This window comes from Lampetra fluviatilis, chromosome 20 (genome assembly GCF_964198595.1).
Source record: "Lampetra fluviatilis chromosome 20, kcLamFluv1.1, whole genome shotgun sequence".
Lineage (NCBI taxonomy): Eukaryota > Metazoa > Chordata > Hyperoartia > Petromyzontiformes > Petromyzontidae > Lampetra > Lampetra fluviatilis.
This window is the reverse complement of record NC_136294.1, coordinates 11311313-11324725: the sequence shown is the minus strand read 5'-3', so window position 1 is coordinate 11324725 and position 13413 is coordinate 11311313. Positions and strand designations below refer to the sequence as shown.

The following is a 13413-nucleotide window of genomic DNA, read 5'->3' as shown; positions in this document are numbered from 1 at the left end:
AGGCTGGGAAGGGCACACGAGAGGTGGGTGGCCAGAACCACGCACGGCCGCCTTTGTCTCACTAGTGGTGAAATTGACACACTGCACCAGGTACTTGTTTGAGTCTATGTCATTCTAGGAGAGGCCCAGGACCGGTTCAGATAATCGTCACTGGTGTTGGCGGGAATGAAACTCGGGACGTCAGGTTTTGTAGTGCCGCAGGCTAACCGTTGCTCCACCACTCCCCACACACAAACCCCTCCAGCCACCCACCTACCCACCCATACGGTGCTACCACGAGGCCCCCACCCGCACCCACCCAAATCACGTGCTTACGCAGTACAGTACAGCACAGCTGCTAAGCAAATAGCAGCATGCCGTGGTGGCACCCTGCGATGGGACACATTTTATCGATCGTTCTCCGCTCGTTATGCTAACATTTGCTCGTTTCACTAACAAATTGGGCTAAATTCAAATTGCTCGTTTTGGCGAATTCTCGTAAAATGAATGCTTGTTAAGCGAGACACGCATTAAGGTTCCTTACACATTAAGACGTAAGCTCAAATGCCAGCCAAGGATGAGAAGTTACACTATAGTTCCCATTGTCAGGAATCATGATTAATATCGTGCCTCTAGGGTTAGAATAAGGAACACCGCCTGATGAGGCAACACTATCGATAGAATGTTTGGTTTCAAAGCAATCTGTTTGCGTATTTTCACGTCCATGAAACTATAAATTTAGTTTAAAATGTCCTCCAACGTTTTAACGGTTAGACATGGTATTTACTGAACACAACAATACGCGTTTAACGGCACCCTTAAAAGAAATAATAAAACCTCTACAGCCGTGACTACTATAAATAAACAACACTAAGTATCGGACGAATGTTATGAAGTTGGCTTGCGCAAAACATTTTACTGAGCCACTGTCAAAGGCCAAGGCCATCTTGTGCCCAGTCTTGTTGGGAGAAACGTACCCAGGCTGCTCATGTCGTAGATGAGATCCTTTGCGACAATGTGGTCCTGGTTCTGCAATTGCAGGGGATCCAGCTTGGCGATTAGGTGTCCTCGTACCTGGTGGAAGAGTGGTTTTGTACGTGTGTGTGTGTGTGTGCGTTAGTGTGTGTGCGTTTGTGTGTGTGCGTTTGTGTGTGTGTGCGTTTGTGTGTGTGCGTTTGTGTGTGTGTGTTTGTGTATGTTTGTGTGTGTGCGTTTGTGTGTGTGTTTGTGTGTGTGTGGATGCGAGATAAACACAACAGGTTACTTGTGAATACAAAGACCCCCGTATAGTCTTTAACACTCTTGTGTTAAGTACTGTTGGCGAGCACCTATGAAGGCCCACGCGGCACACGAGGGAATGGATGGCCAACATCACACCTTTATCTTCCCAGTAGTAATGTTCACGCATCACCCCAGGTACTTATTTGAGGCTGAGTAGAGCTACGGGAGACACAGAACCAGTTCAAATATTCGCCACTGTTATTGGTCCCGAGCGGGAATCCAACTCGGGTTGCTGGGTTCATAGTGCAGTGCACTAGCCACATGCGTCACTGCTCCACAATTGTGACTACACACACGTACAGATGAACCCATACCTGTTCATTCGTCTGGATATGGGGTTATGGTTCAGGGCCACCAGGAGAGAGATAACCACAACCCCGTGAATATTTGAGAAGGGAGACACTGTGATATAAAAACACGCCAATAAAAAAAACACGCAAGACAGATTCCCCTGATTGACCGTTGGTACCAGTGCCTGTTAGCGAGCGCCTATTTAATCTGGCATGCACAATATTCCATCCCTTTGTTTCCCCAGTACTGATACTTACACACCAATTAAGGCCGAGTCAACCTGAGGGGTGCCCGAGACACGTTGGACACTTGGCCACTTTGTGCAAAATCTGGGAATTTTACTTAAATTGTTTTGTGTGTATTTTTATGCCCGGCCGCCTTTGTCTCCTTAGTGGCAGTGTTTACACATCGTACCAGGTACTCATTTGAGGCTGAGTCCACCTAGGGGAGGCCCAGCACCGGTTAAGATAATCGTCACTGGTGTTGGCCGTGAGCGGGAATCGAGCCCAGGTCGCCAGGTTAATAGCGTAGCGCGCTAACCGCTACACTCCCAAATCAAATACACACACACAGGTATACATTCGTACACACACAAGCCAAGGCACACATGTACCTGATACGCGCGTATGAGTTTGTGCACGTTCATGTGGTCGGACACGGTCTTCTCGTTCACTGGGCTCGTCTGCACGCTGCTCAGAAGCGAGGGGCTCCCGAGGTTCGTGCTTCTAAAGTAATTATCCCACGACTGGGATCAGACGGGGATACATGGGGACAAGGGTGTCGTTCGGTTAGTCGTCAAACAAAGTGAGTCTGTATTCATTTTTTCATACATTTCTGTGATGACTTTCAGCCCAGTGCTCACATTCACTGGATTCAGCAGGATTACCGACATATAACCACCACCTTCATGCGCAACTCACCACGTGTTCCCATGTATGCCACCTTACTAGTGGAGGATGGTGATGACATGGTTCGAATTTTCTTCCTGCTCAAATGAGCAGGAGCCATTGTTTGGCAGTTCTGAGCCAGTGGTAGACATTCTCAGCTGAGTTGACTGTAGACCAGGATTTGCACTCGCTGCTTTCCTACCAAGTCGAGGGCTTTGACCGCCGTGCCAGATTTCTCTTTGCTGGTCCAATGAGAGGACATTGAAAAAAAATACATTTACAGCACAGTTGTATGCAATTGAATTGCATGAATGTGGATGTCTCTGCAACCAGTTGCACAACTGGTTTCTGACAGAAGACAGGACTATTTTCAAGTGTCCATCTGCTCGGTGGCGATTTGCAGCCATGTATTTTCATCACCACGGGACACATTTGCAAACTACAATTTGGTTGTTACAAGTCTGAAAATTCCGTTTCGATTCTGTGTTGTGCAATGACTCCCTCAGAAAAGTGGACAAAACAGTTGCAGACAAAGATTAAGTTGCACGACTTCGAGAGGTATCTGGTTACGAAACTCATCCTTCAGTTATGGGCCCAGCTTCAGTAATGGCACAAAATGGCCGATCGTGGGGAACATAACGCATGCAAAACACTTTGACTTTTAACAAATCAACAGACCTTTTAATAATCACGTGCGAGGCCGAGAGCCGTGATCTAGTGTGCAATGCCGCAAGGGTGGTGTTACTGCAATGCTTTCATAACACGACACACTCGCAGACCATGTTACTCGCAATCCAAGGTTTTACTGTACTTGGATTCTGACTTGGTCAGCGCACAATGCCATGCGACGGTGTTATTTTGTGCAGATCTGAATAGGAACGTGGGGGGGTATTTGTTAAATTAGTTTAATTTTTTTACGTAGAAGGAAGCTTCAATAGGTTGTAGAGACAGAAAGGAAAGCTCTGTCGTCAATACACTCAACTCTTAGGCAACTGCAGGCATCGACTTGTTAATGCTAGGGTTGTGGCAAGAGTGCCGTATGGGTCAATTCCCCCTCTAAGTTTATTTCTTGCATACAAAAGCTTTGCAAGAGAGTATTCTTTTGTCACGTACACACACGTGTTCCCACAAATGCATCACACAGTGTACGGTACATATCCGTAAATACGAACATGCTCACTGCAATTAACAACTCACCAGAAACCCAAATCACATTCCTAAATGCGCACACACTATTGGACCAAATGCTCCTTAGTGAACACCTAAAGGTGGCCGAGGCGTTATTTTGGTTTGGTCAAAGTTATGCTCAGCCACTTGTGTCTGCAGTGATGAGGATTACACGCATCACAAGCGGCTGAATTTAGGGCTTTGTAGACCTACGGAAAACCCAGGACCGGTTCAGATGCCATTTTACATTTATGTAAAGCATGGCTAAGAATGGAACCGAGGTTCGTAACGCAGTGCACACAAAAGACAAAATTTCCCCGTATAGCCTTTAACAGACTGATGGGGCAAGTGCTGTTAGCAAACACCAATGAAGGCCGGCAAAGCACACGAGGAGTTGGGTGGCCAACCCCACGCCCGACCGCGTTTGTCTCCACAGTGGCGATGTTTACACACTGCACCAGGTACTCATTTGAGACCGAGTCGACCTAGGAGAGGCCTAGGACCAGTTCAGATAATAGCCGTGAGCGGGAATCGAACTCGGGTCGCCGGGTTTGCAGCGCAGTGTGCTAACCGCTACACTTCCGCTGCCCAGTGCACACACAAAGACAAATATCCTCCTATAGCCGTACAGGCTATTGGGGCCATTGCTAAACAGCTCGTATCAATCAAGTCGGGCATGATAGTGTAATGTGCCACAGCAGCCCCCCACCCCATCACCACACACACTGGCAGACGCACGTCACCTGGTGTACACTGCTCGGGTCTTGCATCCACTCCTGGTACATGGCTTGCACGTAGCCATTCTCCAACTGCAAAGAACGCACGCTCATGGCCAGCGGCGGTCCCTGGGCAACCCCCAGTGCCCTCGGGGCAGCAGCCAGACGGGTGCGGCAGGCGGCACCCACCCGAGTTAGTGTCAGCATCATGTCGCTGCCGGGGGAAAAGGAGAGAGGGTGCCGCATGGATTAAATAATTCATTTTCTTAAGATGCACCTCGCGTGGTGGTGGGTTCATCTCCGTTGGTGGGTCCCGAGCCGCCAGTGGTGGAAAGTCGACTTTGCCGTGGTGAGGGCCGGTCTCTCCATGGGATAACCACTGCTGCCCCCCCGCAAAGTGGTCCTTATTTGGGCGAATATACCAATTGATTTTGTTTTTCAGTCAATAGTGAATGTTAAAAAGCAACATTTTTGACAATATCGCTGGAGATTACATCCCACATCATCAGGTGTTCACAAAATATCAGCTAACTATGAGCATTTATGTATGATTTATTGTACCTCAGAATCAAAATCTTTATTTAAACTGGAGGAATCCTCACTGGATCCTCACTGGATTCCTCCAGAAGGGGCAGGTCAGCAAGTTACAACAAACAATACAAAACATTATAGATGTGCAAAATAACTAGAAGGTAAGTATATCAGTCCAAATTGCATAAATAAATTCCTGCCGATTTTTCAATACCAAATGCAAACTTGGACAAGACAGCGATGAAGCAACAACAAAATCAGTCCCAGAACACACCAAAACAACACATCCCCCCCCCCCCTCAATAAAACTGCGCATTAAAATTGAACTGTCAATACACAGGTGAGATACGTCATTTTCATCACCGCTATTTTATCTCATTCTGACATAGGCTGCTTGCGAGTACATAATAAAGTAGACATAACATACCAGCCGACAATCGGTGATCTTTATTTTACAAGGTGGGAGAGCCCAATGAGACACTGAACCCTGGGGTAAAAGTACGGGTGCTTGTAAGTGTGTAAATGTGCAATCGTCCATTTTAAATAAATATTATTCGACTGGTCTCTGCACACACATCTTCCACGAGTGGTTAAAATAAAGATGACCCACGCGGTTCAGTGGTTGCTGCCACCAGAAACCAAATATTGGACCATAACAAACAATTGACCATATTGCTAACAACCGTATCCTTCCACGCCTGCTCTGCAGCGGAATGGACGGCGCTGGTCATGCCACTCATGAAGCTATCGTCACGTAGCTCACCAACTTAAACCTGGGCGTACAATTTACCCATACTTACGATACACTCGAGGATCTACGATAAACGAATTGTTCTTCGATAGCAGTTTGGGCTAGGTTAATCAACTACACAGGTCCACACTTAATAGTATGAATGGTTTATCGTGAGTTCCGTCCCTCTAAACAACGACGCGCGAGGTCACGGTCCAGGCGAGCGCAACGAGATTTTATGGAAAGTCCCGTGCCTTCACCACCAGTTCCCCACCATGCCTCGCCTCACTGCTCTCGCCTTGCACTGAAGGCTCATGTTAGAACCCTATGCAGCGTCACCCAAAGGTCTCGAACTGTTACAGCCTCACGTCGGTTCTCTGCTGCTGCCCCCTCGGTGTTCAACTCTATCCCTTTGCACGTTCGCAACATCAAATGCACTCTGACTTTCAAAAAACATCTCAAGGCCCCTTTCGGGTTGGGTCAGGGCTTTCGAGCAGCCCTACGCCTCTGAGTTGTTGACCCGTCTGCAAAATCTGACGCGTTATAAATGTCATTATTATGTTCATCAACAACTCGGCTGCATATGTTTTGAATGCTACGGGAAACACATTCAAGCCTTTCCGTAAATACGCCAAATAGCTTTCAAACCATTAAATCAAAGCATTTCTACTGCTCTCTAATTGTGTATTTAAGGAACCAGAACAACTAGTTAGTAAAAACGCTTGCAAAAAGAAAACGTGCAACGTGAACTCGGTTGTCTGTGGACGCATGAGACGCGCTGCGGATTAACTCCGTTGGCAAAGCAAGGAATATAAAAAACGGGGTATTCCACGTTAATTTGTGCTTTTTCACACGCTGCTTTAATTATTAGCTGCTCCTAACTCGTGACTCAGTGACCAATTATGTGAAAAAAAACTACGACAAGACTTGAAACAAATTCTACGTCTTCACTCTTACTCTGTTTAGGAAAATAAAAAATATCCTTTGCTATCGCATAATTTATACGAGTTTTGCATTTTCTGACTATACATTTTTTTTTATAAATCAGGGCCGTTCTTTCTTTCCTCCATAACCATGGATAATCGAGACTTGGGTTCACTTTGGTGTGGGAATTAAAGTGAATTCACTCATCATTGACGGTGACCTTCAGTCATCTCTGGAAATTCCACATTCACATAGTGGCGGCGAATCTATCCACATGATATCTGAAGTTGAATATCCACAAAGTGGCTGTTGTTTTATATCGCCACAGTAGTGCTAGATGATGGGTGCGGAGTCAACTCCTGACCAGGATATCAATCTGCAGCTGGCTGACCAGGATATCAATCTGCATAGAACCGAAGCCACTAAACAAACATACTACAAAGTATGAAACCATTAAGCATAGTGAAAAAATAATCTGTACGCTGTATTGCGATGTATGCTTGTACCGCGGCAAGACCAACCCTCAGCAACGCAAGGCATCGAGTCAAAATATTTTATCACTGCATATGTACAGTACCTATAAAATATGCTAATACATTTGACAGCATACGTTTGATTAAAACATATCGCATTCATATAGACACATTTTCCATAGGCTGCCAAGAAAAACTTTAAAGCTTTTAGTTACTTTCTCTAAACAATTACAAGTCTTACCCTGACTTCACCTCAATCAGAGTGTTCCCTGTCACTTAAATTCTCATACCCTACGACGAGAATCGAATCATCAACGCGTTGATGAGGAGCCCCGCACACGACGATTCACCCAGCCACCTGTACAGGTGCACACTGCACATCACGTCTGAGTTTAAGAAACCGACTCCTCTACAATAAAGCATTCCAAACACGCATTAGGAGAAGCCATTAAATCAACGACTTAAAATTTTAAACACATTTCTTGCCCTTGTTTTTTCTCCAGATGTATCAAGCAGTATAATAAGCACACTGCCACAATGATACAAACACAACAATTTCAGCCTAATATGCTGTCAACACAAGTGCTGTTAGCGAGCACCTATTAAGTACAGTTCAGAAAATTATGTTAAAGTGTAACCACCGAAGACCCTACCGTAGTACTAGGTACCGGCGTAGACCTCGAAGCAGTCAAATTTCCATTTGTTGAGCAAACCCAAGGTCACGTGACACTAACGCAATGCATGAACCACTATGTCACCACTCTGCTGAAAAAATGTACACATGCAACCCACATACCATCATGAGGACACCAAGACTCTCAATACCTGTGGTCTTTTCCGAAGCAAACCGGTGTGTGGCCCCAACAAGGTCAAACACCCCTTACTTGTAGTGTCTGTACAGCCCTGCTATAACCGTAAGTCAGGCTTACCACGGTTAGTGCGCGTACAAACGCGCTTACACGGCAAAAAACATTTTATATATATATATTTAATAAAACATTGCCTGAGCCTTTCCCTGCTTAAATGAGGTCGGGGCAGTGCTCATCTCCAATGATGTCTCCAATGCAGGGATGGAAATGTCACATTCCTTTGTGCAGGGTTAGTCTCTCCAAAGGATAAGGTTGACTTGCAGTAGTGTGACTCAATGTATTGACCGCAAAAAGACTGTTCAGCTGAATGGACCCACAGCTGAGATATAAACTCACCACCATTTGACTGTAAGGAGAGTAGATTATATTGCATTTGGCTGTGTACACACACAATACAAAACGTGACGGAAGAAACTAAGTTACAAACGAACATGGTTTTGAATAGGGATTAAGAGTTTTGGCTTTTGAGGTTTGCAACCTTTATGCTTAGAGGAATGTTCATCACTCAGTATAAATCATGGCCTGTGACCAAGCTCAGAGGCAGGGTTGGTGGCTCATGCAGAGATGGAGCCATCTAAAGCGTAAGACACCATATCCCTGGCCAATTAGGTGGTTCTCGAAACAGCACAGCAATTCAAGCTCTGACTTAAAGGAGTGGTGCTGTAGTTACATCTTGCGCATGTGGGTTTTCTCCAAATACTCCAGCCTCCGTCTACGTGCAAAAATACTCGTGACTCTTCAAAACACAATGAGGCCTAGCCTGGGTAAAGATTTAAAGTTGATGGGATGAAAAGAGGTGATCCTGGCCAATGCCACAAATGCCACCCACACCTCGTCGTCATCACTTCCTTTCTTCTACCCCATTCCGCAGCTGTATCACAGTGGATAGGTGACCTCGACAAAGTCTGCTGCTTTAGTCGTATCTCTGCCATATGACATCAGTCCTTCACGCCGGTTTCTGATTCCTGGGCGTAAGCCCAGTGGCGGACTTGGCAACACGTTTCAGAAAATTTGTGCCAAACTCTTTTGGCAAATTTCTCCGCTTGAAAGCCAGAGATTAAAAATACATTTCGGTGGTTATAAGGAATCATTTATGGGCTGTGGTGTAACAGAAGGAAACCTGAAGGAAAAATGTCCACCCTCAGATACGTATTCAGAATTATAACATTATTTAAGGTCTACAACTATATCATTAAATGCTTGATATATATGTAGAAGAGAAATGTCAAAATTAAGAAAATGCTTCAACTCTGGGCACTTCTGATACACTTAGAACTACAGGTTGCCGTCATTTTACGATTTGATCTTTGGCCGACACCATTCTGAAAGTTCTAGATATGTCTTAGTATGTGATTTCAGCTCCTGCTGACCGTTAACTCCTCAGCTCACAAGTAGTGAAGGCATTTCTTCTTCGCTTGCTAATTGATGAGTGCATTCTACGAGCAAATGTTATTAACTTTCAGACTGTTGTGCCCTTTCTTATGATATGCGCTGCAGAAATAGTATTCTAAATGTCTGTTCCTTAAATGGTGCTCATGTAAGTCATTGATGAGTGCATTCTACGAGCAAATGTTATTAACTTTCAGACTGTTGTGCCCTTTCTTATGATATGCGCTGCAGAAATAGCATTCTAAATGTCTGTTCCTTAAATGGTGCTCATGTAAGTAACTTGATTCTGCACGAGATTTAACTAGACCTCACTAGCTGTCATTGGGTGCCACATTAAAGGCAAGGCACTTTGGGGTTAAGGAACTGGAGGAGAAAGAAATATGCACAAAATATTATATCACGCGATCAATAACCGTACCACCACTCTGTATCAAATGTACTAATGGCTGAAGACTCAGACAATATACACGTTTAAGTTACAACACTACTTTTTTGAATTAATACAAGTACAATTGTCAATAGTAATGTACCACATACACTTACCCTTACTACAAAAGTGATGCATAATGTAATAGTCCATCATGACCCAGAAATGTTTCACCACAAAGAGGTTGGATTGGTCAAAACATGCCCACTGATTAGTATGGGAAGCCACTGAGATGATAGCTTATGCAAAGGAACCCTTGAGTAACTATGGCGAAATTGGTCAGCTATGCATTTCATACAGTTTTACCATTTTACAATTACCGATTCAGGATCTGAGTTTCTCTTGGCAGTGATGTCACGTGGGCCTCTATTGCCCATTTTACAGCAAGCCAAACACTTTAATTATTCCCTGAAAAAATTGTGGCAGGCTGCAACAGGAATCAAAACCCGTTGACTTTAATAAGAAACAATTGTTGTGAGCAACATTGATGAATTAGCTACCCGGCCACTTAAATATATACAAAGACCAAGATCCTCAACTTCAGCCTACAGACTATAGGGACGGGTGCTCTTTGCAATACTGTAATCGATGAGGCCTGGCCAGGCGTGCGAGGGATTGGAGAGGCCAGCACTACAAATGGTTACCTTTCTCCATCCAGTGCTGATGTTCACTGCACCCTGAGTCAACTGACGAACGGCCCAGGCTACATTTGGATGTTGATGAGAACCATGGAAAAGGAATCAAAGCATGGTCGCTGGGATCACGGCACAGCACGCTTACCCGTGCAACACCGCGTCCACACATTACACACCCGAAAACAACCATACACACACACACAAAATGTATACACGGGAATTTGTAGAGAATTGTTGCAGCTGTCGATGGGATTCCACCAAAAATGTGAAACTAAGCAAAGTGGTATTTAATTACAGCATTAGTGCCCCAGCACTGACATTACTTGATAGGTGTGAAAAGTTGACCTCCAGACAAGCCCCAGAGGACACGACAGAATGACAGGCGTGACCTTACACCAGCTGCCTCAAGATTGTATGCAAACGATTACGTTGCTCAAGTGAGGAATTCAAAGTTCACTTGCTATTTACTGGACTACAGTAAAGGGCTCTTCAAATGATTGATTTCAGAGTAATGCTGTTATGAGGTTCCTCGAGAATGTGCAGTGTTGTATGCGAGGGGTTAGTTATGTATTACATCTGAGCATTTTTACTTTTTAGGCTCAAATTTGGATTTTACATCGTATGTCGGAATTTTAATCTATTAACTTGTAACATCTTTGTTAATTGACGCACAAAGTAATTCTATTATTTAAAAAATTAATCATTGTATTTATTAACATACATTTGCATCTGTTAAACTGTAATTGAATGCAAACGTTTTTATATTTTAGCAATTTATGCAAAAAATATGTTGCGTATCTTCAAATTCACGAGTGATGGCATGGAAAAAATACCATAAGTGACTCTATGTAAGCGGATGCCACTTCCTATTTATCCGAACAATGATGGCACTTTTTAGGGGGGGATCATCCTAAATTTCGTATGCAGCTAAGATTTTCAGATATTTTAGGACCACTGGAACCCAACAATTGGGGACAATTCTAGTCGAGACAAAAAAAATCTGACAGCGGTTGTCCAGTAGAGAGAATACCATCCCTGCTATAGGAACGTGGAATTTCCATCACCGATTCACAGCGATAATTATCAATCGGCACCAACCAAAGAATGTTGCAAAGTGGTGATATTTTTTACTTAGAACAAAGGAATTACAGGAATGCTGAGAATGCATCCGATGCAATTATATACCATCCCGCGGCCTATACAGTAAGGTAATAAAGAGTATATTCGGTCACTTTATTACCCCAACTACAACTCCCTCGTCAACAACCTATCATTTCAAGATTATTACATTAATCCAAGTACGGTCCTGTACTGAAAACCCGCACCCATGTGCCTTTGGGTGCGTAAACTGCATGGGGGAGATCAAATACAGGTCCCATAAGTGCACACACGGGATACACTCAACACAAACACACAGGATACACTCAACACGTATACGTACAGGGTACACTCAACACTTACATGCACGTACGGAGGACCACACTTCCAACGCATATCCGATTAGCGCTGTTGGCTACTACGTACGGCGCGTAAGAAGTTCAACTCCACGTGCACCGTGCACCGTTACAGCAGCTGCTGCATGCCGGTGTGCTCGATGTGACGAGGACGACGAAGACGTTGTCTCTCGCCCAGGCACAAAATGTTCCACGGAATTGTAAATCTCCGTTGGCAAATCGCGATCCGCCGCCGGTTGTGGAACTTCCACGTTCTGACGACGTTGTGGGACCAATTCGCTTGTGAACGCAAACCCACTGGTGACTGCTGTTTATTTATAATAAAAAAAACACCACAGCAGGACAGTGTGATGATCTATTTATAGATATGCCACGCCGAAAGCGATTCGAGAGTGATTATTGAGGGTGCATCGAGTGATATCAAAGTTTGAAGAGAGATCTTCCACCGATCTCAAGTTGTTCTTGTGAACCATTCCGAGGGCAAGCCACGCATCGTACACGGCCCCTAAGCGTAGAGACAGCGCGTGTATTCGGCACATTACGAATTGGCATAGATTGTACCTTGTACCTGCATATCGAGAATACACACACACCGTAACACTCGTATACACTGTTCCGTTTGTACACCATTTACTCTGTGGTATAAACGTGAGTGCTTACACAGGACGTGTTATACATACACTTGTGTAGACATACTATTATAGCACGTGTACTGTAGAATGTGCACAGTACATGCATGGTGTACACTGTATATACATTTGTACCAGAGTACACGTGTTGTGCAGCGTGTGTACTGTACACATGTTACACAACACGTGTATGTAGTATGTGTATAGTATATAGGCATGTGTACATACACGTATACCAGAGTACACACACACAGTGCAGTGTGTGTGTATAGTACATGCTGTGTGTGAGACAGAGTGCGTGTGAATAGTACGTGCTATTGATTATACTTGTGTACGTACACACAACGCGCACGTGTATCTGCATGTGTATAACGCAACGTGTACACCACGACCTGCCGGCAATGTAACTCGCGCACGTGTTCAGCGTGCACACAACACAAAGACACAAACCGCGTGTTACACTCAACTCACCTTGCTTTCACCCGTTCACGACCCACCCCACCCTCACTTGACGCGACTTTAATTTACTTTAAGAAAAGTTGAGGAACCCTGTGAAGGGGCAGAGGGGGGGGTGCTGGATTCTTTTTTTGAGAAGACACAAAAATAAAATAAAATAAATTCGCGTCGCACCGAGCCCCGGGAACTAGCGGTCGCATAGCGCCCAGGTGGCTTGGCCCACCTGCGTGACGTCACTCCCCGGTGACGTCACTCGAGTGGGAGGATCCCTCGCAAACACCCCCCACCCTCACGGCACGGCTTGCGCGATGACGTCACGCCCCCTAACGCGTCGTGACGTCACCGCGCGCGCGCCGTTGACGCGGACGGCGTGACGCGTGCGACGTCTCGCTCGATGTGCCTGTGACGTCACACCCCCTCGTCAACAAAGTAATCCCGGCCCATACTCTTTGGTTCTTTGGGTAAAGTGGTACCCTGGAGATCGAACAAGAAACACAATGAATAAATGGAATAAATTAAATAAATGAACATTGAACTTCACTTTACCTGTAGTAAGGAGAGTTGATGGCTTGAGT

At 45.0% G+C, this 13413-nt stretch overlaps 1 protein-coding gene across 1 annotated transcript in view; it reads right to left on the bottom strand.

Moving 5' to 3' along the window:
- LOC144937768 (2-oxoglutarate dehydrogenase complex component E1-like) overlaps window positions 1-13047 on the bottom strand; it is a 38014-nt gene extending 24967 nt beyond the window's left edge. Inside the window, exons 1-4 of the mRNA XM_078865207.1 lie at window positions 12854-13047; window positions 4349-4535; window positions 2165-2296; window positions 957-1053 (exon numbers count right to left, since the gene is read on the bottom strand). Coding sequence (XP_078721333.1) covers window positions 957-1053; window positions 2165-2296; window positions 4349-4531 — 412 coding nt within the window. The 5' untranslated portion in view covers window positions 4532-4535; window positions 12854-13047. The remainder of the gene's footprint in view (window positions 1-956; window positions 1054-2164; window positions 2297-4348; window positions 4536-12853) is intronic.
- Window positions 13048-13413: the final 366 nt, after the last annotated feature.